At 36.5% G+C, this 27,792-nt stretch overlaps 2 protein-coding genes across 6 annotated transcripts in view; one reads left to right on the forward strand and one right to left on the reverse strand.

Moving 5' to 3' along the window:
* The first annotated feature begins 2,364 nt into the window (after positions 1-2,364).
* On the forward strand, positions 2,365-5,943 carry LOC149578129 (uncharacterized). The gene is made up of 6 exons (XM_089827623.1): positions 2,365-3,305; positions 3,445-3,677; positions 3,793-3,945; positions 4,094-4,494; positions 4,632-5,037; positions 5,172-5,943. Exons 1-6 carry the CDS (start codon positions 2,632-2,634, stop codon positions 5,750-5,752), a joined length of 2,448 nt encoding a protein of 815 aa, XP_089683749.1. The 5' UTR covers positions 2,365-2,631; the 3' UTR covers positions 5,753-5,943.
* A 9,595-nt stretch (positions 5,944-15,538) lies between these two features.
* The window catches only part of LOC149578130 (vacuolar acid trehalase), a 303,065-nt gene continuing 290,811 nt past the window's right edge, over positions 15,539-27,792 (reverse strand). The window contains exons 8-9 of one of the 5 annotated variants that reach the window (XR_016364224.1): positions 16,049-16,152; positions 15,539-15,798 (exon numbers count right to left, since the gene is read on the reverse strand). Coding sequence is in view for 4 of the 5 variants with exons in the window: in XM_089827636.1 (XP_089683762.1) it covers positions 16,081-16,149 (69 nt within the window). In the remaining variant the exon portion in view is untranslated. Of the gene's footprint in view, positions 15,808-16,033; positions 16,153-27,792 lie in introns of all 5 variants that reach the window. The other 4 variants (XM_089827636.1, XM_089827640.1, XM_089827650.1 and 1 more) reach the window with 4 other exon arrangements.

Genomic DNA, 27,792 nt, shown 5'->3' on the forward strand with positions numbered 1-27,792 from the left:
ATAGTGTTGATCCCAAAGCTACAACACTTATTATTTATTATACATGTATGTAAATCTGTTAAGCATCAAATTCAACACCTTTGTCTGCAAAATAATGTACTATATGTTAGAGTAATAAATTCATTTCCTTAGTAATTAAATTATATTGATATAATTACTAAGTTACTTATTATATTGATATAGTTTACTTATAATTCCTTTCGATTTACAACTAATTGAAATGATTTCCCCAATTTTCCATCTAGTCAATAGAAAATTGGATTTGTTGTCTCTTTCTCTTAAAGAACCGGATCTACTAGTTCCTTTGGTCTAGAAGCCTTCCATTGAGATTGGGGTTTTGAAAGGTTCAAGGGTTGAGGAACTTTTTATAGAATATCTTGAAGAAGGAGAGGTCATGTATAATGGTTTTGAGGAAGGCTAGAGTTCCATCCAGATGGTGTTGCAAAATGGCCAAGCGGAGGAGGAGGTAGAAGAATAAATAGAATAAATGCATGAGAAGGAGGGTCATGGGGGCAATGGATTCAAACCCACAACCAAGCTTTTATACCATTATACAAATTACAAATTATAAGACTATGCCTTTCATGATAGTCGCATTTTCATATTGGCAAATGAAGAATGACTTTTGGAACAAACATAATAAATACTTCCAAATAAAAATGAAGCCAATGTATTGTATTATAAGCTCGAATGGTAAAGACCAAGCCCAAACATTTATTAAGGTGTAACATTTATAATTGTCAGGTTCATGTGAAGAAGTCATCGTTCATATTCTCATTGTTGTGTAATTTGATGATAAGAAGAATACAATGATATAGAGGTTGATACTGACTTAAAACTTTACAAAATGCAATCAATGAGAATTTTACATTGAGGGGGGAGTAATAATCAATGTTTCATTCTCATTGTTTGACAAACTCTTATATAAAGAGGGAGTAGACAGATGATATGGTTTAGTCTTCTTCTGAGAATCTTAGTCATATTGGTTCAGAAGGATTCATGATACAACTACTATACTTAGCATGACCAATTGATGCTAAAAACCTTAGTATTGATGCTACAAACCTTAGTATTGACATAATTTAACCTCTGCAATTCCAGGCATAAGATGATTATCATAGAACACTAATAAATATTGAGGATGTGAATTGATAATACCATTTCGCAGATGATTTTGGCATCTCACCCTTTATCACTTGTGCATCAACTTTATTAGCCCTCTTCTTTGGTGACCTACAAATGAAGAATTAGCACAATAACAAATCTAAGATAAGATTAAAAAATGGGTCCTATTAAAGAATCTAATATAAATTCAAATAATGTATCTATATTCTAAACAAATCAAAACTAAATCTCATCACTTACACATCATAACAATACGGTCCACCTTAGTCATGTGATAGTCTTGGGGAAGAGGTTGTAACATTGTATTTGGATCCAATTGATCACCTTTTCTCTCTCTCTCTCTCTCTCTCCCAATTCAATCTAATGAGCCAACTGGATCTGCTCGACATTTTAATGTCTCAAGTATTGCCTCATGGTCTAACTCGCGAACTTTCCAAAGAATCTTATTATGTGGTTTTCCACCATATTTTATCAAGTGGACATTTGATGCGACAACAAGGTTTGAATAATGAAGAATCTTCCTCTCTGTTTGCCAATCCTCGAATAACCACAAGTTAGGATTCTTCATAGGATATCGTCTAAGCCATGTGCCTGTTACAACCACGGCACCGACATGGTACTCTAAACCTTCACCATCTATAACCAAGCGATCCAATTTTTGTTTGGCTTCAACACAACGACACAAATAATAATTTGTCCCTTCTTCATTGTCTTCAGGTGCAATAATAGCAAAAACATGGCCTGCAGTGACAAATGTACAAAATGCGGTCATTAATTCAGAAAATACTTGGGTAAAAGTTATAAAGTTACATATTGAAATTACAAAGATATATAAATATATATATATATATATCATAGTTCCAAAAATCGCCATGAAATCGTCGAAATCGCCGAAATCGCGATAAGATTCATGGCTCCCGATTTTTTTGGAATCGGAAATATCTGGTGGCGATTTTTTCGTGTGAATCGCCTAAATCGCCTGAATCGGCGATTCATGGCAAAAATCGCCAAAATCGCCATCGTGAATCTCCAGAAATCGGCCGCGGCAGCAAGGATAGAAAGTTCAATTTTTAAAAAAAAACACATGTTTTATTTGCTTTCTAAGTTGACTTTCCTCTTTGTTATAACCCTAAAGAGCCTTCTATTTGCTTAGTATGAGTAGAAGAGAGGAAGAGTGAGAGAGAAGAAGAGAAAAGAGAATCCATAGGTTTCCAACCGGCAAGAAGGAAGAGCACAAAAGAGATCAGAAGTCCATTTGGGGAGGCCATAAATTGCATTGGGAGCATTAAGGAGTCAATATCAACACTCCTCAACTCATTTGCAAGAGGTAAGTGTTGGTTTTTTTTTTGCATGTTAGTGTAGTATGCATTTTTTGTTAAATTTTTTTAGTGTTCAAACTTCATTTGCAAATCTTGAATGTTTTTTATTTTTAGTTTTACTAAATTGCAAACTAGGGTTTGTTGTTTTGTAGTTTTTGTTTATTAGTTGCAAACTTTGATTTTTTACATGAATTTTTTTATTGCAGCAGCCCTTTGCTTTCATTTTCCAATTTCCACAATGGGTAAAAAAGATGAATGCTGGAAATATAATGAAGAGTTTCCTGGGAGAACCAAATATCAAACAAAATGTATATTTTGCAAAGAAAAAATAAATTCGGGAGGTATCTATAGATTGAAATACCACATTGCTGGCATACCTGGCCATGATGTCACAGTTTGCACTCAACAAACCGCTGAGGCAAAACGCTCTTGTTTAGTGGCATTAGAAAAAATTGAACAAGACAAGTTGACTAAGAAAATGCAACTTGAAGGGTTAAGAGGTATTGGCTCCCGTGCTCCCACATCCGCAACCGCATCTACATCTGCAAGTGCATCTGCATCAGCTTCCGCATCCATAGGTTGTGTTGGGGAGGGTTCTTCTAGGCCTCCTTTTCATCCTAGTGCTAGTGCTCATGTGAGTGTTAGTGGTAGTCAGTCTCATACTGAGACAGAGTCCAACACCAACCTATTGCGGCCTAGAGTGCGGAAAAGCAGAATGGATAGTTACTTTGTGCCCCGCACTACTCCTGGCTCCCAACCCACGCTTGAGGGCATGGGTTTGAACAAGGAGATTCATGATGCTGCCAGAAAAGAGATTTGCAAATTCTGGTACTTTTGCAACATTCCATTTATTGCAGCCAGGTAATTGATTCTTTTTTCTTTGTTATCTTCAAAGTTAAAGTTAAAAGTAAAAGTAAAACTTTAATTATATCTACTTGTTTTATGATTTTAGTTTTTGACATCTAAATTTCTAATCAATATTATTATCTATTTGTGACAGGACTCCTTATTGGCAGAACATGATAGATGCAGTTGCCATTTGTGGTCCGGGGTTTAAAGCCCCAACTGAGGCTGAGTTGAGTGGATACCTCCTGGAGGAAATGGTTGAGGATATGAGGCATGAGCTTGAGGACAACCGAAAGGAGTGGATCGAAAAGGGTTGCACCATCATGACTGATGGTTGGACAGATAGGAGGGGAAGAACACTCCTCAATTTTCTTGTATCCTGTGGAGGTGATTGATCATTCTACTTTCCTACATACATAATTTTGAATCGTGATTGACTATTTCAAATTTTGATTTGTTGATTGCTAATAGTAATTATAATTCGTTGTTTTGTTACTTGTAGGATATACCATGTTCCTCAAATCCATTGATGCTTCTGCTCATGTAAAAAAAGCCACATACTTATGTGAGGTTATTGAGGAAGTTATAGCAGAGGTGGGGGAACAACATGTGGTGCAAGTGGTGACGGATAATGCAGCAAGTTATGTTGCTGCAGGTAAACTTTTAACTTTTTAAGTTTTGAAAATAAATTTATTTGAATTTTGAACTTTTTCTAATTCTAACTTAGAATTTCTAAGTTTCCTAAGTTCTAAGTTCTAACATGTTTGAAATTTGAATTTCTAATTATCTTAAAATTGTTGTAGGAAAACTTTTGATGGAGAGGCACCCCACCATATTTTGGTCCCCTTGTGTAGCACACTGCCTTGACCTCATGTTGGAGGAAATTGGCAAACTTGAGTGGGTCAAGTCATGTGTGGAAAGGGCAAAAAACATATGTAAGTTTATTTATAATCATTCATTTGTCCTTAGCACAATGAGGAAGTACACAGGAGACAAAGAGTTAGCTCGTCCAGGGATCACGAGGTTTGCCTCGAATTTCATCACCTTGCAGTCCTTGTTGACATCAAGGGATGATTTGAGGAGCATGTTTGTTGGGCGGGAGTGGATTTCATCTTCCTATGCTACGACCACTGCAGGGATAGATGTGGTGGATTGCATATTTGATGATGATGGTTTTTGGAAACCTGCTAGAGAAATACTTAAGGTAATTTTATTGCAATTTAACATTTAATATTTTACAGTTTACTATGCTAATTGTTTAATGATTTAGTTTTACCTTATATTATTGAATTATTCTATGTTTAAGTTTTGACTCAAATTTTTGTTTTACTTTATATGTAGGCCACTGAGCCTCTTGTATCTCTCCTACGAACTGCTGATGGGGAGAAGCCCTCTACGGGCTACATATATGAGGGCATGGATAGTGCCAAGGAGGCCATTAGAGCTCAGTATGCAGGAGTGCAGGAGAAGTATGCCCCTATTTGGGACATCATTGATAGGAGATGGCAGAATCAGCTCCACAGACCCATCCATGCAGCAGCTTACTTTTTGAATTCGGCATTTCGTTTCCGTCCTGACTTCAAGGCGGATGAGGAGGTTCTCACCGGATTATATACAGTGATCCAGAGGTTGAGTACTGATGAGGATAGCAGTGCTGCAATTATTGAGCTTGATAAGTTCAATAATAAAGAAGGGCCACTTTTCTCTAGCAGGGTAGCCATAGATGCTCGGGAAACAATACAGCCAGGTAAAAATTAAATAATATATTCAATGTTCATGAATCTAGATTCTAAACTTAAAGTTGATTATGTAATTTTAGAGTTAACTTGTAATTTGTAATTTGTAAATGAGACTAATTATTTTTATTTTCCCTTATTTCAGATAGATGGTGGCAAATGTTTGGGGCCACAACCCCAAAACTTCAAAAAATTGCCATTCGTATTCTGAGTCAGCCAAGCAGCGCTTCTGGATGTGAGCGCAGTTGGTCCATGTTCGAGCACATCCACTCGAAGAGGAGAAACAGGTTGACAGTGCAGAGGTTGAATAATCTTGTCTTCGTTCATTACAACCTCCGTCTTAGGATCAGACAGATTTTGGGCACTGACTCCTCTCCGATCATTCTGGAGGAGATTGATCCAGAATCAGAGTGGCTCACAGAGGTTGTAGATCCAGTCTTCACTGAGGAAGACCGTGCGTGGATTGACCAGGTGGATATAGAGGCTGAGGCAGCTAGAGCACATTCTTCAGGCATTGGTAGACGCACACGTGCACGCACAGACACAGGCCCTAGCGACATTCGTGAGCCCATCTTATATGCGGGAGATATGGCTCGACAGTCCTCTAGGACCTACATTAGACGCCTTGCTACTAGGCAGACTGGATACTCAGAGGCTGAGGCTGAGGCTGTAGCCGAGCTTGAGGATGATGTTGAGGATGATGATGACTATGAGCCTGAGGCTTGAGCTGGAGCCTTGTTTTTATATTTTGTTTACAGATATTGATACTGAATCATTGATAGACATATGTTTCAAAGTTTCAAACTTTCATGGATCTTCATCTTAGATTCTTACATAAATTTATGATTTGATGTCTTATGGATCATCTTACATACATTCTATGATTTAAATCATTATGATCATTTGATTTCTATTTACTTCAGCTAGCCTACAATTTACATTTTAGAATCTTAGATAACATAGTTACGTATGTGATGGATTTTATGTTTCATGTTTATGTATGTTAAGTTTTAACTTCTATTTGATGATGTTATAGTGTGCTTAAGTTATATTCATTAAAGGGTGCATGAAATAAGTTTTAAATTGTTAAAATCTTTAAATTTAAAGGGTTTTTTCAAATTTGCCGATTCATTGCCGATTCACGATTCGATTCGGCCTTGCCGATTCCGATCCGATTCCGATTCACGTTTCTATGATATATATATACCAGGTTGCACTAAATCTGACAAGCGGTCAAAGTCAATAGATGAATCCATCTCTACCATTTCCAGTGCTTGTGGGGGACGATAGGTGTCAATTGGATCCAAAACCCGTATATCCCATTTGTCCACCCATTCAGTTGACTCACAGTCATCCCAATTTTCCTCTGCACATAATGGACAATAGCATGCCATTTTTCGTGTGTGGATACTCCATGAACCTGCATCAGAGCTTCTAAAAGAGTGTAACTCACTAGATCCTGTTAGTGTGCAACAATCTTGATATGGTGCAATGTTAGTATTATCTATCAACCAAAAAAATCTACGAACTGTAGACTCACCTTCCTTACCTGGACCCATTGTAGCGTTACACCATTGGACGATGGATTTTGCATCTATCAATATTGCTCCATCTTTGTACTTTAGTTCTTCACGAGCCAAGGCTCTTTTAATGCATGCGCCTGCACCATCGTGCTCTCCCTTACCATGACCAGCCTCTATGAAATTTCACATATATTGAATTCTACACAACCTGTGCATCCTGCTCAACCAATAGAACATTTGTGCATTCTTGAATTGAGATGCACAAATGTCTGACCAAATAATGTGTTGACGATATGATATGCCCCTGTTAGCCAAATCTCCATAAAATAGTTGAAAACAACCATGTACAAACTCCGTAGAATGTGATCGATCATCGCTGATGTAAAAATGGTACTCCCTCAAAATCTTCATGTCATCCTCTGTACTTGTAGGTGAATGCATAAATGTTATGTGAACAAATATAGAAACCTATTGAGATGTATAATACTTTGCTTGCACCTCATTTTGTGGTTGTAGTGTGTAGTTCTCTGCAAAATTTACAACCGAAACAATGGTATCCAATGAAAACGTATCCTTGCACAACTTGAATTGCAAATCCAACCATCAAGCTCTATGGGTATGCCTTGCATACTCGTACATAATCTTTTCACGAAAAATCTTCATGAACTCATACACTGGAATCTTTTCAATAACTAGATCACATTTTTTACCATGTTTCCCATCTTTTAGAGCATATGTCACTGTCTTGAATTTTCCGTAATCTACTATTTCATTTCCAATTGCATGTGTACTATCCATATGTTGACAAGTTGATAAAAGTTGCAAAGAACCACAAAATAAGCACGTACCATCCAAGCATGATGTCTTGTAAAATTGTTGGTCGTCCCTTATTTCACATAAAATGTTGGATATGAATTCCCTTGAAGATCTTGGTGGCTTTTTTATATCACAATCCTGCAAAAAAAACTGAGAATGCAAAACTATGCATATGTGCCTAAAAACATCAAAATGGTTAGAAAATTCAATATGTATCCTACAACAACAAGTTGTGCGTGTGTGATTTATTTTCACATAAAAAGGTTTACCCATCTCAAAAAATCTTTGACTTATTCGAATTTGAGGATACATATCAATAAATTTTGCAAAAAATTGTGTCTGAGTTGAGTCCAAAAAAAGTTTCGCATGTGGCTCGCGATTTCGGCTATCAATCCTCCTTCTTACAACATCTCTTTGATTAGGAGAAACAGGTGTGTTATTTTTCCAAAAATCTTCGATCAATGATTTCAAGGCTTCACTAATTTCTTTATTCTTTTGCGGTAGTCTACCACTAAATGTTCATAACTCATTTTTTGTTGGATCTTCTAATCTCTCACGCCTTAGCATGGCTCTCCTTAAGGTACCTCTACCAATTTTTAATGTTTTGCTTGTCTTTCTCATGAGTCGAGCTTTCTTCATTTGGCTACTTACTATTGTCGATGTGAGTACTCGTCTTGTGATATTACTATCTTTGGTGCGTGATTTAGAACCCACTTTGTCATAAGCACTCATTAGATTCTTTAAAAAAAATTCTTTCATTTGAATCATCCATCGTTCTTAGCCCAAGAATCTTCATGATAGGCCTAAATTTCAAATTCCTCATCATTTCAACAAATAATTGGCATTGACCTGTAATATTTAATTCTTCAAAAAATAATCTCCACATATGATTAACTTTTCTTTGACAAGTACGTTTGCTAATCTTGTCAAGCATTGGTTTCAAAATGTTAGTATCAATATCAATCAAATATTTTGGTTTTCTAAAACGAATTCTATAAGGTGTTCTAATCTCTTCAATTCTCTCAACATTTTGAACATCAATATAAGGTTGAGTGTATTGCGTACCTTGAACTGAAGATGATGTGCCTTGACAATAAGATGTAAAAGATGGAATATCACCTACTTGATGTGTTGATAATGTGCTTTCAACATGACATGATGGAGTGTGTATATCGTCGGATCTATAAATCAGTGTCTCTTCAACATGAGAGGATGATATGACTTCAACATTGGAAGATGGTGTAGTGGATGATATGACTCCAACATTCGAAGATGGTGTAGCGAACGATATGACTCCAACATTGGAGGATGGTGTAGCTTCACAATTCAATTGTCTTCTTGAGCGTAACAATCTCATTCGTTCTCTTTGTCTTTCTAATTCTTCCTCCTTGTTTCTTTGTACTGGTGGTTCTTGATCCTCTTCGAAAGTTAATTCTTCATCATTACTTTGCAATTTTCTTTGTTCACGTAGTAATTTCATTTTATCTCTTTTAATTGTCAAATCTCTCTCCCTATCTGCATTTGTTTGAATCTTTGGTTTCTTCCTTGGCATGATGATGATTTCTACATGTCAAATTATTCAAACATCTGAATTACTTAAAATGTGTAAATTACAAATTATTCAATTACATATAAAAATTATAATTATTTGAATGAATACACAATATATATCAAACGACTTGTCAAATTTCTAACCATTTCGAAATAACATTTCATTCAAACATACAATTTTTAATGAATTCACTATATATTACATAACATATCAAATTATAATCAAATTTGTATCTATATATCGACAAACAATATTTAAAATGGATTGCACTAACCTTTTCTATTAAAAGAATATTCAAAAATTCTTCAAATCACGTATCCAATGATTGAATTTGGTGTTTGCTAGCTTCCAAAAGTGTTGAAATAGTGTTTTCTAGATGTTGAAACCCGTGTTTTCTGTCGGAATAACAGAGAGCATAACAGACCAAAAGTAAAAAATGGATGAAATGGGCCCCAAGGTTGGTTTTTGACCATTTTTTGGTGATTTGAGATAGTGCGTACGCACTACAAAGCGCGTACGCACTATAGTGCGTATGCACTATCTCGAAACACATCACTCCCCATCCTCCCTACTCTCTCTCCTATCCCCTCCCTCTCTCTCTTCCTCCTCTCTCCCATCCTTTACTCTCTCTCACCCTCCCTCTCCCACCACCTACTCTCTCTACCTCTCTCACCCCCTCTCCTCTCCTATCCCCAACTCTTTAGATCTCTCACACACACTCTTATCCCCCCTATCTCTCTCCCTCTCCCTCTCCTACCACCTAATTTCTCTCCCCCATCCCCTACTCTCTCTCTTCTCTCCCATCCCCTACTTTGTCTCTCTTACACACATTCCCATTCCCCCTCTCTCTCCCTTTCCTGCCGCCTACTTTCTCTCCCCCATCGTCGTACTCTCTCTACCACCCCCTACTCTCTCTCACCCTCACACTACTACTACCATCTCTCTTTCAAGTTCTCTCTCTCCCTCTCCACTCTCTCTCCCCCATCTTGTACAAGCTCTCTCTGCCTCTCCCACTCTCTCTCGCATCGCCTACTTTCTCTCCCCCATCCCCTGCTCTCTCTCTCGTCTCCCATCCCCTACTCTCTCACACTCTCACACTCTCCCCATCCCCTACTCTCTCACTCTCTCCCATCCCCTACTCTATCTCTCTTACACATACACCCCCATCCCCCCCTCTCTCTTTCCCTCTCCCATTGCCTACTTTCTCTCCCCCATCGTCGTACTCTCTCTCTGCCACCCCCTACTCTCACACTCTCACACTCTGTCCCATCCCCTGCTCTGTCTCTCTTACACACACTCCCATCCCCCCTCTCTCTTTTCCTCTCCCACCGCCTACTTTCTCTCCCCCGTCGTCGTACTCTCTCTCTGCCACCCCCTACTTTCTCAAAACACATCACTCCCCATCCTCCCTACTCTCTCTCCCATCCCCTCCCTCTCTCTTCCTACTCTCTCCCATCCTTTACTCTCTCTCACTCTCTCTCTCCCACCACCTACTCTCTCTACCTCTCTCACCCCCTCTCCTCTCCCATCCCTGGCTCTTTAGATCTCTCACACACACTCTTATCCCCCCTATCTCTCTCCCTCTCCTACCACCTAATTTCTCTCCCCCATCCCCTACTCTCTCTCTTCTCTTCCATCCCCTAATTTGTCACTCTTACACACATTCCCATTCCCCCTCTCTCTCCCTCTCTCACTGCCTACTTTCTCTCCCCCATCGTCGTACTCTCTCTCACACTCACACTACTACTACCTACTATCTCTCTCTCCCATCTTGTACAAGCTCTCTCTGCCTCTCCCACTCTCTCCCCCATCCCTTGCTCTCTCTCTCGTCTCCCATCCCCTACTCTCCCCCATCCCCTACTCTCTCTCTCCTCTCCCATCCCCTACTCTATCTCTCTTACACATACACCCCCATCCCCCCTCTCTCTTTCCCTCTCCCACCGCCTACTTTCTCTCCCCCATCATTGTACTCTCTCTCTCATCCACACCCTACTCTCACGCTCTCACACTCTCTCCCATCCCCTGCTCTATCTCTCTTACACACACACACTCCCATCCCCCCTCTCTCTTTTCCTCTCCCATCGCCTACTTTCTCTCCCCCATCATCGTACTCTCTCTCTGCCACCCCCTACTTTCACACTTTCACACTCTCTCCCATCCCCTACTCTCTTACTTTCATAGATACACACACTCTTATCCCCCCACTCTTCTTCTTCTCTCCCATCCCCTACTCTCTACATCTGTCACACACACTCCCATCCCCCCTATTTCTCTCCCTCTCCCTCACCCTCTCCCACTCCCTCTCCTACTGTCTACTGTCTATCTCTCTCAAGTTCTCTTTCTTCCTCTCTACTCTCTCTCTCTCTCTCTCTCCCATCCCTTACTCTCACTCTCTCTCCCATCCCCTACTACTTTCTCTCAAACTCTCACACTCTCTCCCATCCTTTACTCTATCTCTCTTATAAATAAATACACATTCCCATTCCCCCCCTCTCTCTCTCTCTCGCAGTCCTTGTCCCACTGCCTACTCTGTCCCATCCCCTACTTTATCTCTCTTAAATGCTTCCATTCCACCTCTCTCTCCCACCGCCTACTCTCTCTCTCTCTCTCTCTCTCTCTCTCTCTCTCTCTCTCACTCTCTCCCTCTCTCTCCCATCCCTCTACCATTGCCTACTCTCTCTATCTCTCTCTCCCCTCTCATTCTTGACTCTCTCTCTCTTTGACACACACACACCCATCCCCCCTCTCTCCTCTTCCATCCCCTACTTTTTCTCTCACTTGCTCTCCCTCTCCCACTCCCTCTCCCACTGCCTACTCTCTCTCTCTCACTCTCACTCTTACTCTCTCCCTCTCCACTCTCTCTCTCTCTCTCTCTCTCTGCTATTTTATAAATATGGTGTTGATCCATATCTATATTTAAGGAAAATGACGACATGTTGTTGATTCTTGTACTTTACATTAATAACTTGTTTCTTACTGATGATGATGTTCCCATTATTAAGTGTAAGAAAGAGCTTAATTCAAAATTTGAAATGAAAGATCTTGGCTTCTTGCATTATTTTCTTGGAATTGAGGTATGGAAAAGATCAAATAGAATTATTTTAAGTCAAGGTAAATATGCAATAAGATATTTTTAAATGGTTGGAATGCTACAGTGCAAATCTATGGTTACTACTAAAAAAATTAGAAAAAAATTACACAAGGATGCAGTTGTTTTAGATTTGGTTGATCCTACCATGTACATGCAACTAATTGGTACCTTAGTGTACTTGCCAAACACAAGATCTGATATATGTTATGCAATGAATACCTTGAGTCAGTGTATGTTTGACCCAAGACAAATTCATCTTGTGGTAGCCAAACATATATTGACATATGTTCATGGTATTGTAGGATATGGATTAGAGTATTCTTCAGGTATTGAGCATAATTTACAAGGATTATCTGATTGAGATTGGGCAGGGTGCGTACCTGACAGGAAGAGTACTCCAGGATGATGTTTCAGCCTAGGTTCAACCATAGTTTCTTGGTACAACAGGAATCAATCTCTTGTGGCCCAAAGCACAGCCAAAGCATAATATATTGCAGGATGTATGGCTGCAAAAGAATTCGTGTGGCTTCATATTTTATTTGCAGATTTATTTGGACAGCCTTTGGAACCTATTGTAATCATGTGTGATAATCAAAGTTATGTAAATCTTTCAGTTAATTTAGTGTTTCATGACTAGGACAAACCATGTGGAAATTAAATACCATTATTTAAGGGAATGGTTCAAAGGAAATCTATTGAGCTCAAGTACATTTCTACAGAGGAAAAGACTTCAAAGATTCTTACCAAGCCGCTTCTCAAAGTGAAGTTCTACTACTTCCTTGATAAGCTTGGTGTAGTGGAAAATGATTCTCTTGCTGAGAAAGAATCTTAGCTTCAATATCTTGTACATTTTGTTAATGAGTTGTTCTCTATGAAAGAATTTTGAGATGCAATCCCTTGTTAATGTTTTCATCTTTGTGAGAAAGGTTTGGGGTGCAATTGCTTGTTGATGAGTTCTTCTCTCTAAGAGAATTTCAAGGTGCAATCCCTTGTTAGTGAGTTCTTCTCTGTGAGAGAGGTTTGAGGTGAAATCCCTTGATCCATCCATTGCTAGTAGGCATGACGGAAGTCATGAGTGTGACTTCATGACTTTATTTTATGATTCAGTAACTAGGAGTAGCTATGGTGATTATTGCTATACTAAGATAACAATTTTTAAATCTATGACAAAGTTTTCTGTTGACACTATCTTTGATTGCAACTATATGCAGTTGTCTTGAGAGGACATTCTCAAGCTCTCTCTCTTGCTAAGAGCAAGTGCTGAATCATGTCGCAGTGAGACAGATAGTTTACCTAAGATTCTCTTACTATTAATGCTTTAACATGTTGTACCTTCTTTTTCCTCTTCAATGTTGTATTCTCATTCTAATCATGCATTGTTTGTTATGATCTTCAACATATTTTTTGGTGTTTTTATTCGACCCAAGTTATTTCTATGTTGCTCATCCTTGGCATCATCTGTTAACATTCTTCTTGGTTCCAGTTTGTCAAGTATTCTATGATCGTGTGTTTCCTCTACAACATGAGATTATACTGACTTGGCATTAGTTTATTATGGAAGTTTGTTTTTCACTGTCTATGTTTGTTTATTCTTTACAAGCGTCGCTTTTGCTTGGTTATTTGCAGCATATCATGTCATATTATGGAACCATCCTCGTACTTATTTGGAATCATTATTAATTTGGACTACTGTTCCTTTTTGGCATCCGACTGGGCTCTATGTGTGTATAACTATCCTTGTTGGCAGATTCAGCAATGAAGATGTTCATTTGGGTATTTAATATTTACATTTGATGATTTATTGTAATGGACAATGGTTAAAAGGGTTGTCAAGCAACTCTTTATCTCTGGCGATGATATCTCTTTTGGCTATTGAGTCTACAATTCATATTTTTCATTTCTTCATCATATTTGCATTGTAGCATTGTCGATGGTCTACAAGTATAGTTCAATTTATTTTGTTAGAGTGGTATTGATCACACTAGATTATTAATCATAAAAACTGCTACCTATTAGTGTGTTGTAATTTTGATATTATTATCTGAGGGAGGCTACTACATCTTTTGTATCAAAACATTAATATTTCTTTTGAGAGATTGTAATAGATTTTTTTTTTGGTGTTAAATCATCAGAAATCTTATCACTTGAATTAATCTGAAGTATTCAATCATAAGCAAGACTTGGTGTAATATCTTTAAGATACTGAATAAAGGATCTATTTTAGGGGGCTGAATTGCTTCTCTTAGTGAGGAGGGTTTTTCTCAGGATAAAAGCCTTGTGTGGTTTAATTGTTTTGTATTTTTGTTTTCATTCATTGCTATATTTTATTTCCGGTTCCTAAATTTAACACTAAGTGTGCAAATTTCCTTGTCATCCATTAAACATACTCAAACCACAATTAATGTTGATAAGCATATATTCCAATCAATGCTAGAGATTTGGTGGACATCTCTTTCATTATTTTAAAAAACTTACATGTCGGTACTTCAAGAAATGATAAATGTTTATATTACCTAGAGACAACTTGATCAAGTCTTAAATCCCAAAATGTCCTTTAAATGTTTATTTGCGCCAAAGGATTGTAGCTCAATTAGTTGAGCACAACTGGTGATGATGATGGAATGAGATATAGAAAGTCATCCACCAAGGTTTTTACCCCTGAAGGTGTGTGTGGGTCAAGTTTGATATCTTAGTGAGTTTAATAGGCAAGACACCCCTACTCATGGCTGCTTAGCCAAAGGAGGCTTGCAGTTTAGATGTACTCTTACTCATATCATTGTAATCTTCTATAAAGATAGAGATGATGATATCTAAGTATATTGAAATGTTTCCATTAAAAAAGATGTTTTTTTGGCACATAATGAAGACCCTACGCATAGTCAGACTTATATCATTATATTCCACTTGCAGAGGTGGTGATACCATGTATGCTGACATGTTTCCATTAAAAAAGATGTTTTTTGGCACATAAATGAAGATCCTATGCATATAGTCACATGGAAACTTCGTATTCAAGCTATCTAGTGGAAATATTCCAAATATTAAAATCTAATGATTTCATGTCTACCTTTACAAGGATTCTATCTTCCTACACATCTAAGCACACATTTTGTAGCTATTTCTGTTGAAGTGCTTTGATGTCTTCCTACTACCTTTGAGATCCACAATATTGTCTTCTATGTTTGTTTATTTTCCCTACTTGTGATAGCCTGTCACCACTATCATTGTGATTTTGTTGCAGGCAAATTTTCTTTCCTCCTAATAATGCATCAAATCATTGGACTCTCTTTCATCTTGACACGAATCATTATGATAGGAAACTTCTCGTGTGAATATTGATTTTATGCCATTCATCTTATACATAAGATATGGTACAAAGAATTCTCAGAGTATGTTGACTAAAAAACAATGCATAACTTTGAGAGAAGGCCCCTGTAGTATTAGCCTATTGTTTCTTATTCCTCATTCAATATCTTCAGACATTATTTGGAAGCATAAATATGTAAATTAGTGTACAAGACATGACAATCTTTTGAGTTAAACCTAATGAACAGAAAGGTAGACATAAAATTATATTTCTAAAATTTTACAAGTAGTTACTGAAAACAATATGCTAAATAAATCTTGAAATCTTAAGCCATATTAAACCCCCCTTTACATTTACACTTATTTGTAATTACTTATCTTTCTAGATTTCTTGTTCAGCCTTTCTTTAGCTCTTCAAAATCTAGTAAAGAAACAAAACTGCCACTCTTTTGATGTGTCCAACTCTCAAGCTTGACTATCCTTTCTGTTGACTCTGCAATATGTATGGAAATCCAAGTCAGTATAACTATAGACCACTAACAAATATAAGAAAGTGTGTTTGACCATTAATAAACATGAGAGGGCGCATTTGAACACAAATTTGCCAATTTGTATATGGGGTTGATGCATGGATCTTTTTAAACAACCATCTTTTAATTTACAATGATCAACATAGATACTTGTATACCATATGCTCCTATATGATCAAAATGCTTTACCCAGAATATGCCTACCAAAATTTGCTCCTGTGTCCCCTTGTCACTAACTACCACACTGGCACCTCATCTCCAAGCTTACTGTGACTACTTCTGATGATTTGTTTGTGCTTTTGGATCTACTGTATATGCAATTTGAGTTTCATTCATTCTCATTTCAAATTTTTATTAATTGGAAGCCTTGAGATAAGCATAAGGTTATGGAGCTAAGTGACAACCTTAAAGTATGCCTAAGAAAAAAATTATCAAACAAATGACAAAGAAATAGTCATCAACTAGAAGGTAGAAAACCTCAGTATAATAATCTTGTCTCAAATCAAGTTGTCAAATACAAAATGAATCAGATCAATTAGTAACATGCAAGAATTCTGAGAAGAGCACTACAATAAATTGGGTTATTTAAAATTTTAATAAGTTGAGCTAGAATATGATTAAAAAAGGAAAGAATAATATGAATCCAAGATAAGAGCTAAGATTCCTCAAAATCCAGAAGCCTGTTATCAAACTGCTAAAGCAAACAGAAAATGTGTGTGGGTCAAACATGATAATGACAAACTTGAAATCCTTATATTTAATAAAAGAAAAATATATTGTATCTATAATAAAGAAGGAAATATATCAGCCAGCTAATATGAAACAAACCCACAATCTGTCATGATTCAGTTTTAACTCGTAAATAATTTAATGAAAGCTTATTTGTCTTCAAACTAACAATTAACAAAAGAAAAGCCCGACATAAGATAAATTATAAAATCTTGTTTTCAGATTATTTCAGTCCCCTGCACCGTATTTATCACATTTCTATGTGCTACGTGAAAGCTAGGCATGTTGGTGCAGTCCAAATGACAATAGGACTACATAGAGAAGTACTATGAAAACAATTGATGCATTATCTACCTTGTTACAATATACTTCCATCGCTCTAGCACAGCATACCCAAAATATAAATGGAGTTCAATTAATATGGCAAATCAAAGGGTTTTGATATTTCTCTCAAGATTCAACAGTGTAGTTTTTGAGTCAACCCATTGACCTCATGTTTTATGACAAGTGGGGCACAAGAACCCATCTCTTATGAGAATGTGATGAACCCTGCTGGTTCAGCCTTTACCAACACTGAATTTGCATTGCCAGTGACTGATTTACTGTTGTGTTTTGAGATGGAATCACCTTTCTTTCTTTCGATTGCACATTAGAGAAATAAATGTTTGAAATATAAAAGCTATAGCAGCAATGAGTATCCACAATGATTCAACCATATTGCAATGCATGAACACAATTACATATTACAATCTGATATATATGCTAAAGGATTATAAATTTATAATTTAACAAAGTCAACGAAGGCAAATAAAAAGTCTGATTTTAAAACCTGGAATTGTATGAAGCCTGTCAAACCCCAATTATTGATGCTACAGCGAAATCAATCACTTTCCCCAACATATTATATTTCTGCAAGTTATATCTAACTCAGCCACCACAAACAAAGGTGATTTGGAGCCCAAACCCTAGGTATTTTACTGTTCAAATTTCAGGGTACTGTAGTATTACTGTTCATGCAAGCACGCTAGCAGCAAATATAAAAACTTTAAATCTGATATTAATGGCAGAAAAGAAGAGCTACAGATCTGCTGTTGTTGGAGTCTTCAATCTGCAATAAATTTCTTCTGATAACGTTGAAATTTCTTCACCAATATGCACTTTTTTGACCTTTGAGATGAAGACAAACCCCCAAAAAATCTTCAGCTGGTCTTTCACAACCTCAGAATGCCAAATCACTAAAGAGCACATGGCTTCCAATGTTGGTATGAATAGTTCTTCTGCATAAAGCCTTGTTTCTCGCACACATCTCCCAATGACAATGAAGCAAAATCAAATAATCATCAAGCATGAAGTCGATTTTCTTTTTGGGAGGGTTATATACTTTTCTTACCCATGGTTGATCTCATTAAGTGCTTTTAATTTGCTTTTGAAATCCATTTAGGTTTTTAATAAAAACTTTATCATATGGCACCAAAAGTGGGCCCTCACTTGTATGCAACATTAAATGTACTTTAAGTCATTTTAATTTTCTTTTGTCATTGACCTTATTATATCATTTATGAGACATACTTTTCTCATTAGTAAAATGACCCACACTTAACAAATTTTTATAAAGTTAAATGATAACATAATAATTTAATCATTAACATATTATATGTAACATATGGATTTTTACTAACTAATTTCAGTCTTAAACTAACTGATTTCCAACCCTTATTCACATGACAAAGATTTTCCAACGGCTATATAAACTGAAATAAATATATATTACAATGCTGAACCACCAAGATTACAAATTTAAAACATTTACAACTAATTCAGCTGAAAGTAATTATTAAACTACCTCTAGATTTTAATCGAAAATAAATGGAAAATTTCTTGAAAAGAAATTCAAAATGAAATATACATGATCATTTAACTATCTCAACGAATAACTATCTTTAAAGTAAATGACTTTCAATCTTGAAAAGAAATACTAAACTTACAGGTTTAAAAGAACATACAAATTAATTTGTGAAGCTTCCTTAAATGGTTGTCCAAGCTCTAGCTTTGGTGAGAGGAGAAGCATTGGCATAGGCTTAACCTCCCAGCCGTAGACCATTACTTATCCCCACAGGTTCTAACTTAATAGAACGGCCCTCCCTACCCCGAGGTCGGGCTTGGGATGTTAATTGATCCAGCCATCAGAGTGCCCAGTTGGGTTGAGGTCCCAACAGTTATTCAACGAAATAACTGAAGCATCTGGACAACAACAAGATCAATTGTTTCCGGCAAGTCTGCCTAATTCCACCTTGGCCAAGGATTTCAAAATGTGGAATTGAAAACCGATCTCCACCACTCAGCTTGACAACTTATTTCAGAAGTGGAACTTGCATGAGCAATGTGTTTATTAATTTATTATTTATTGTTTTTCTGGTATCATTCCTTTATCTTTTTATAGGTTCATCTACACCTCCTCACCATAATCAGGCCAACAAGCCGGTGTATCCTTGGTGCCTTCAATTAGCTTATTGATATGTTTCGCACCTTCTTCACCATATTTTGGTTTTTAGCCTGGTGAATTCCTTGGTGCTCTGGTTAATTATCACATCTCAGTTATCAAACTTTATATCAAATAGCATAATAAATGTTATCAAAGAAGATAGACTTTAAAAAAAAGATACAGGAAGTTGCTTATTAGGATATCATAACAATTAGCAGACTTGAATAGAAAACATGGCTACAGAAATCGACTGATCTCTAACAGGCTATATGATTCTGAAAAGAAAACATTATAACGACTTCATTAAAAGTCTTACATCACTATAAAGAAAAGGCAGACTGAAAATGAATATCGCTTGGCTCTAATCATAGATTGATGTCACAAAGGAAACTAAATATTTGCCATGATGGATGATGAATCATTACATCTGCTTACAGGGACGATTGCATATTTAATACCAAACATGGAAAGAGAAAAATGTTTCTATGAAATATATTAAATGTTCTTACGTGACTCGGCCTTGTGACTATGTGGCTCGAGTACTGAAAGAGTTCTCCAACCTGCAGCAATACACTCAGTCCTATGCACAGTATTCACTTGTTGTCTCTGCACTTTATTTGTATGCTAGTTGAAAAGGGTTTGAAATGCAATATGGCTTGAAAAGCTGAGAGCGGAAATGGACGCCAAAAGCTAGGAATGAAATATCGAGTTACGTTTGATGGTTTCATATTAAAGATATGAGCCAGACCTTTCGGCTTCCATCAGTTACAAGATCATATTCGAATTCTTTATCCAATCGGCTAAAAGGAAAGAAATAGAAAGGAGGGAAAATTGAAAAGAAAAAGAAGATGAAGAGTTTTTAAATAATTAATATTATTTATATTTGTTTTATCTTCTTGATTAAGTTTATAGTTACGTAATGGTAAGGTGGCATCATTGGATTAATGTTTTTAATGTAATGTTGCCACTTTATTATTATTTACCTATGACCATAGTCGAGAGAATGAAATAATATTTAAATGATATTATTATTTAATAATTTCTTAAAGGTAAGGTCTTATGTTTATTTTGTATTGTTTTTAATATATTGTTTTTACTTATAGCTCATGCGGTTCCACCATGAAATATGTTGCCAAGTCCTACAAATCTTGCCAGGATGGTTTTAGGTCAAACCCGTCGCTTCTGATGACTAGACCTTATGACCATCCCCTTCCGATGACCTCGTTTCGCAATGCTTCCCCTCTCTCTCCGGTCTTCATCCTGTAATCATTCACAACAACATTCTCGCCAAAACATCAATTCAAGATTTATAAATTGTCAATTAAAATCATCAAGTGACCGTTAAGATTTTCATCAATATCATAATAATTGACTTATTCATCATATATGTACAACGGTTACAATTAATTGACTCTATTTCACATGATCATGAATAAATTAATACAATGGCTAGAATTAACTAACTCAATTTCATATGATAATTAAATTGATTCAATGACTATAATTAACTAATTCAATTTCACATGAGCATGAAGGAATAAGCAACGGCTATATCTAACATGTTATAACAACGGCTATAATAAACTAATTCAAATTTCACATGAACATGAAGGATTAAGCAACCGTTATAACTAACATGATATAACAATGACTCTAATAAACTAATTCAATTTCACATGAATATGAAGAAATGATTTGGTTCAATGACTATAATCAGTTTAAAATTTTAGAGCAAAAATTGGGATGTAACATTATATCATCAAATGCCATTATAATTTTTATATCTTCTTGATTACTAGTTAGCTCTCTTGTCTAAACCTGTAGGCTGACCACTGTTTTGACTGCACAAGCAACTTCTTTGCTAAAAATAGTAGGGGCCCCTCTCTAACAACCAATGACTTACTCTAAATAGTAAGTCCATCAATTTGAGCCCAAAACCCACCATTAAGGTAAAATTCAGAACGTAGCAAAGCACTGGAGTGGAGTGATGCCATTGATCACCCAAATAACTACCTCTGAAGACCCTCTATCCATATCAATTATCCTACGAGGGTTGAGGTAATAGGTTAAACCAATCATAAACCATATCATCCTAAAAAAGGGACATTACAATCTACCCTCTTTGAAGTTCCTTGTCCACAAGCAATCTCAAGAAAAAGAAAATTTACACACTAGCTCACCTAGATCCCTAGGGCAGGATTGTGTAATGTTCCTTCTGATACTAACTAGATCCTATAACAATAAAAGCAGAATAACTGATAGTACCTGCCAAACCACATTAATACCAACAACTTGCATTGCAGGAGGAGAAACTTAAAGGCAAGCAACTGAGAAGGATGAAAAAGTTTACTTCCCAAAACAATGCAAGGTGAACTATCATACACACTATCTAACACATGTGCAACTAAACTATGGATCCAAAATGGGTCGTGCACGTGAGGACCAAAAGTAAAACAATAGGCACTCCTCACTATATAAACACTTGAAAACCCCTCAATGAGCTCTATTTGAAATCTTGATGCATTGGAAGGATCCAAAACTCTAAATAGAAGCCTATCACGAACATCCTTATTTTTGCTGCTCAAGATCATCATGCAAAAAATGGTGAAGCCAACAAATGAGAACCACACAAACTACAATACTAACCCTATCAACACTCAGGCCCAAAAGCAGATTGAGTCACATCCATCAGCTAGGTTGAGATGTGAATCATGGAAGGTGTCAGCAACACCACAACTATCTCTAATGTAATATCCCCATCATAAAATAAATTATTAATCAAACTGTTGTTAATGGGCTGATTGATTTAATATATCTCAAACCCATTTTTGTTTTGTTTCCGTAGTTTGTGTTGTCGTCGGCTATCTTTGTACACTCTTGGAAAGCTTTCCCTGATGGGTATTTAAGCACGGCTTGTAGATAGTCTTTAGGTATGCAATTTGGATTATTTCTTTGTACTGCAAATTCCTGTTGGAGTTCTCTGTCGTTCGCCATTTTGGAAGTGAAAGACCTTCCCTATTTGGTTTCTCTGGTTTATGTGGGATTCAACCCTCACCCTATTCCGTTGCTTGTAACACTTTGCTTGGATCTAGCAAGTCGGAGCATCATCATATTGCAAATATTCATTGTTTTTAGTTTGATCTACTCTCCTTTCGTATGTATTTCCATTTGTTGTTTTTCTGCATTAAATCTTGCTATTTGTTTACACTATCTTTTGGTTTGCAATAACTCTCTGTGCATCACCCTACAGATTCCTGCCATCCATTCCCAGTCACCATCGTACACAGTACGGCCTCCCATTCCGACAACACATTTCACATCATCTTATTCGACAACCCTATACTATACGGTCTTCCCAAGACCGCCGTACAGCCACCTAGATTGACCATACAGCCTCCTACCACTCCCCATGGCTATCTATCCTTTGTACGGTAGATCCATCATACAACCCTCCAAATATCTCCACTGTACAAACCCTTCCTTCCACCCACCTCCGTATAGCCCCCCCTCCAATTGTAGTTGTACGACCATCACATCTCCTATATGGAGTCTTCCATACCACTCTTGCCAACACTTCCACTGTGCGGCCTACTTAGTACACCTTCCAACACCATACAAATCCCACTCTGAGACCTATGAACGACAATTTGCTCCAGTTGGGTTGTACGGCTATCACATTTCTAGGATGGAACATTACATCCAACCCCTGTTAGACTCCCACGGATATGTTGTCTCTGCAAGTAATTCCCCACGTAAGATGGAATTGAATACTTGCAACTACTACTTCCATCATGAAGATGGCGTGTTTTAAAATTATAAATTCATTATAGAGAACAAATATATTTATTTATAGTCTTCATAATTATTTATTAATATATATCTATAAAAAATATATATTTTCAAATGTTCGATAAAAGTGTCGATTCATTGCCAATTTTTTTGCCAAGTTTTTGGCGATTTCGAATTTTTCAAAAATTTAGAGGATACTGAGATATTGCCAAAATCGAGTTTTTCAACTATGCTCCGGAGATTCAACCTCAAAGCGCAAGTCCCACAGTTGGAGGTTGTTTCCATGTTACATGAGGTCACTTGAGAGTCATACCTCAAGCATGGGTGCAAACTTTTGTATCAACAGTAGGTAGTAATTTTTCATTATCCCCAGTGCATCTCTAAGTGCTTGAAACTCTGCAAGGAAAAATTGCCAATCACAATGCTCATCAGTTTCAAGAGTACTCCAACCATAAGTTGTCAACATCTATTGAGCAAGATCAAAATACTCTTAAGGCTTTAACAATCATACTATTATTAAACTTAATTGACCAATCAAATGATGAGGGTCTCGTGACAAATCTTTTCCATACAGAATTTTTGGTTTTTAATCAGCACTATAATAAGAGGTTGATTCAACACCACTCACTAATTGATCAGTTTTGTTATGTGTGCAACCAACTATGCACACATCAACATGAAAGGTATTATTGTAGTGTACCTCATAGGATGGTTTCAAGAGACACTATAGAAATTGCTGATTTGACAATGTCTTCAGACACTTCTTCCACAATAGCAGCATGTCCATCCAATCTGTAGAGTGAGGGAAATGAATAGCTTGTACGGTGTATGGAAGGCCTATGCATGGTGGGATTAGAAGTGTGTACAGACCGACAATGTTGTACAATGTGAGTAAAATGTTGTAACGGTGTCTATACCATACGGTCAAATCCAGATAGAGTATCTTGACGTCACTGCAATACAAAGCAGTGCCCCAAAATACAAATGAAATAAGGATTTACACGAAGAGGATTCACACAAGAGAATTTGATAAAGATAGCAATTCAGATGTACAAATAATTCAAACAACAATAGAGTAGAATAGGGTGAGGAGTTACTCCCATTGAAACTGCCAGTACCAAATAGGGAGGGACTTTCACCTTCAAAATGGTATACAACAAAACTCCAGCAGGAATTCGCAACAGCAAATAAATATCAAAGTTCGCATACCTACAACTACAATAGACCTGGCCTTATATATAGCTTCAGGAAATGTCCCAAAGAATTACAAATGATCCCAACACATCCAATGTGCTAAGAAAATAAAAATAAAAAAGGCCCCAGAGATAATAAAATTAAGTTAGGGCCAAACATAAAAAAGTTATTAGATAGAATTATTTAATAATATCAGGGACATGACAATAGAAGCCACAAATCTGCCAATGTATGCTTTTAAATTGATATTAATGGCTGCAATTAAGAAGCTGCATGTCTGCTCTTAATAAACATTCAAGCATCTTCAAACCTTGATGTATTTATTCAACTTGAACTAAAAATAGAACCTCTGTATGAAGCTCTCTCAAGCAATAGTCTAGTTGGGCTTTCACAACTTCAGAATTTGCAAACACAAATAAGACTTTAATTCTCAAATGCACAAATGGACTAATACCCTTGGTCCCAATGCCCAAATCCTAATAACACCAACCAGCATAGTCAAAATTATCATCAATAATGGATCTAATTTCTTTTTGTGACCTTTCTACAACTTTTCCAAGTAGGTTGACCTCGTTCCAGTTCGGGATTTAAATGAATACTTTATGCTATAAAGTGTACTACATTATTCATTTAAATCTCCCATTTAAAATAACATTTTAACACATTACTAAGTGTACTTATAAAAGCATTTACATACCCCCTTTTAAATAAAGTCCACTTAATTCATCAATGATATGGACTTGATAATTTATTTTATTAAAGTATAGCTTTAATAATAATTATAATATTATGACTCCATCATTAATCATCGTAAATCATTTCTGACTTTACTAGGATGTAGCCCACTATATTCCCTACTAATCATTATTAATTTGGCTCATAGAATTGAGTTATGATAAGTTAGTCCAGGACAATCCCATACTATGATGAAGAGCAGAACTTTAGCCCCTATTGGCCTCGGTGGCAAGTATTAGGCATCTATGTGAGGTGGTCTACTAAGATGTTAGTTCTGCTTCCCTATTTATGAATCATTCCAAATCATTGATTAGTTTATCAGGATGGGAAGGGTAGGGAATCATAGTGGGGTTCTCAACTTGACCAGTCTAAGTCCAAGAGTGGAACTTTGGCCCCCCTTGACATTGTTGGTAAAACTTTGGCACCCACTAAGGTGGTTTACTTAGATGGCAATGATAACCCTCTTATCTACAGCTCTCAAGATAAGAATTGTAGTGGATTTCTTTGTTTGTCCAACCTAAGCTCAAGAATATAACTTCGGCACTCTTAGCCTTATAGGAAGAACTTTAACATCCATCAAGGTGGTCTACTTAAATGGCAACCTTGAGTTTCTTATGGTCAGAATTGTTAATGTTTTGCCCAGGAATTTAGATAAACAACAATAAAAAAAGTAGAAAAAGAAGGTACAAAAGACACAAGAAATCATCTTGGGAAAAGCCTTCCACTTGAAGGGAAAAACCTAGCCACACCAGCAAAATATCTATTTTATTGATATAAAAGATGTGAGTACAAAGATTCCAGTTGATTGAATTACAATATACCAAGAAATCACATAAATAGATTGCATAAGACTCTTCATCTTTCACACGAAGGCCTCTTTGAGTCTCAAAAATAAGACCCTTCATATTTCCACATATTCAACACTTCACATTTCCATATGCATGCCTCTTCGCATTACGTATGACACATTTCCTTTTTGCATAATATTAACTCAAATATAATCACAACTCTCTTTCAGCTGAATATGACCATAACAGTCATAACAAACATATTTCTATCTCATAAAATCAAAGATAAAGATCTATATCGCAGCTAGAAACTTCAACAAGAATAGTATGAGGTATGTAGTGGGATGCTCGGCTTGTCCAATCTAAGCCAAATTGCAGGACTTCGATCCTCTTGGCCTTGATGGAAGACCTTTGGTACTAATCAAGGTTGTCTAGTCAAATGGGAACCTTACTTCTCTAACCTACATCTATGCCCCACATCAATTTCTCATTTCTTTTATTCTTGTACCCTAAGATCAAACAAAAGGGCATGCATTTGAAACACAAAGCATGTACACATTAATATGTGTAGACATAGTTCACTTGGGCTACAAGAGGCAAGACATTCATCCATGACCATATTCATCTCTTTGAGTAATCAATTCCCTCGGACTGGCAAGAATAGGCTCTAATTCCACTTGTAATGTCCCTTCTTTGGGGTTGCCCTAGAATCATAAATTCCATTAAAATAAGAATTGAAAGATAGTTAGACATATAACTTTACTAGTTAAAATGTCTTTTTGCAAGTTAACTCCTAATTTTATGTAATAACCCCAATAGGTTATAACTTCTTCAAACACCAAAAATCTTTATACTTCAGTGGTTTGACATTTCTTCAAACACTTTGCAAGCAAGCTCTGATACCACTGTAATGGTCCTGCTCAAATCCGACCTTAAAATGCTGATTGAAGGCTCGAAGAATTTTGTCAAACACTTTGCATACAAGGGGTCATATGACTGATATAACTTTTCAGATTGCTGCAATAACTCTTGTTTCGATTTGCATCAAAGAGAATGCTTACAAAAGACTTCAAATTGTCTAAACAATGACCTAACATGAATGTGTAACTAATTTTGGCAATATTCAATACAAATATGTGACTTAAACTACTTGCAATATGCAGCTACAGCAATTAGTAATTATGACAAATACTTTGGATGCAACCTAGGATGGCATTAATGCATTAATATAAACACTTAGTATGCAAAATTATAACATTATTTATGCCAAAAAGAGAACTTACAGCCAATTGACATTTTGTCAAACAATTGGCATGCAAACTAATAAGCTGATCATCAAACTCTAGGTTTGCACTATAGATAGTCTAAAAATTACAATGCTCTTTCAATTGCAAAATCCTAGCCTTCCTTTGATACCAATAATGCCAAATGGCAAACAAAGACAAGTACAATATGAAAATAGTGAAGTGCTGAAGCTATATTGGTACTCAACTGAAAACCTACATTTCTCAGTAAATATGCCAAATGAGAAGTGAAGAACCTAATTGTAAATGGCTGTAATAATTTTCTTCAATGCTGCCCCTTCTGCTTTGCTTTTTTTTCGATCTGCTTTTTCCACTTGCTTTTTTCGGATTTGCTTTTTTCGTTTCTCTTTTTCGAACTGCTTTTTTTCCAAACTGCTATTTGAGATTTTTTTTTTTCGGAGCTTCTTTTTCGGACTGCTTTTTCGGCCTGCTTTTTTTTCGGTTCTGCTTTTTCGGCCTGCTTTTTTCGGACTGCTTTAAAATGGCTTCCTATAATTTCGGACCTGCTAGAAATGACCTCCAATAATTTTGGCCCTGCTAAAAATGCCTCCTAAAATGCTGAAATGCTGAAAATGGCCTTAGGCCCAATGATGCCCTAGCTGAAGTGACTGAAGTATCACCTCCAAATGTGCAACCCTTCAGAAGATATTTCACTTCCTCAATTATGCTAATCCAAGGGAGTTTTCATTCCCAAAGATCAACTGACTATCTGAAACCACTTGGCTCCACAATAGACTATGTGACTGAATCACAATTTGATGTTAAGAGAGAAATAAACAATTGGATAATTAGAATTAAGCCCGGGGTGCCTATTTATTCTTTTTTCCTCCACTTTCTCCAGAAGCTTCTAGAACATTATTTTATTTTATCTATTAAGTGACTTTATAAAATATTTTATAATTCAAGTCACTTTATTAAATTAATTAA

Source organism: Cupressus sempervirens, chromosome 1 (assembly GCF_028749045.1).
Source record: "Cupressus sempervirens isolate cs-2001-9-10 chromosome 1, ASM2874904v1, whole genome shotgun sequence".
NCBI classification, from domain to species: Eukaryota; Viridiplantae; Streptophyta; class Pinopsida; order Cupressales; family Cupressaceae; genus Cupressus; species Cupressus sempervirens.

What these genes read in the sequence shown, in the direction of transcription:
- LOC149578129 (XM_089827623.1), top strand. Translation starts at nt 2,632, where the DNA reads ATGAATTTTTTTATTGCAGCAGCCCTTTGCTTTCATTTTCCAATTTCC. An exon ending in CTGCTAGAGAAATACTTAAG is followed by an intron (nt 4,495 to 4,631) that starts GTAATTTTATTG and finishes CTTTATATGTAG; the next exon opens with GCCACTGAGCCTCTTGTATC. An exon ending in TCGGGAAACAATACAGCCAG is followed by an intron (nt 5,038 to 5,171) that starts GTAAAAATTAAA and finishes CCCTTATTTCAG; the next exon opens with ATAGATGGTGGCAAATGTTT.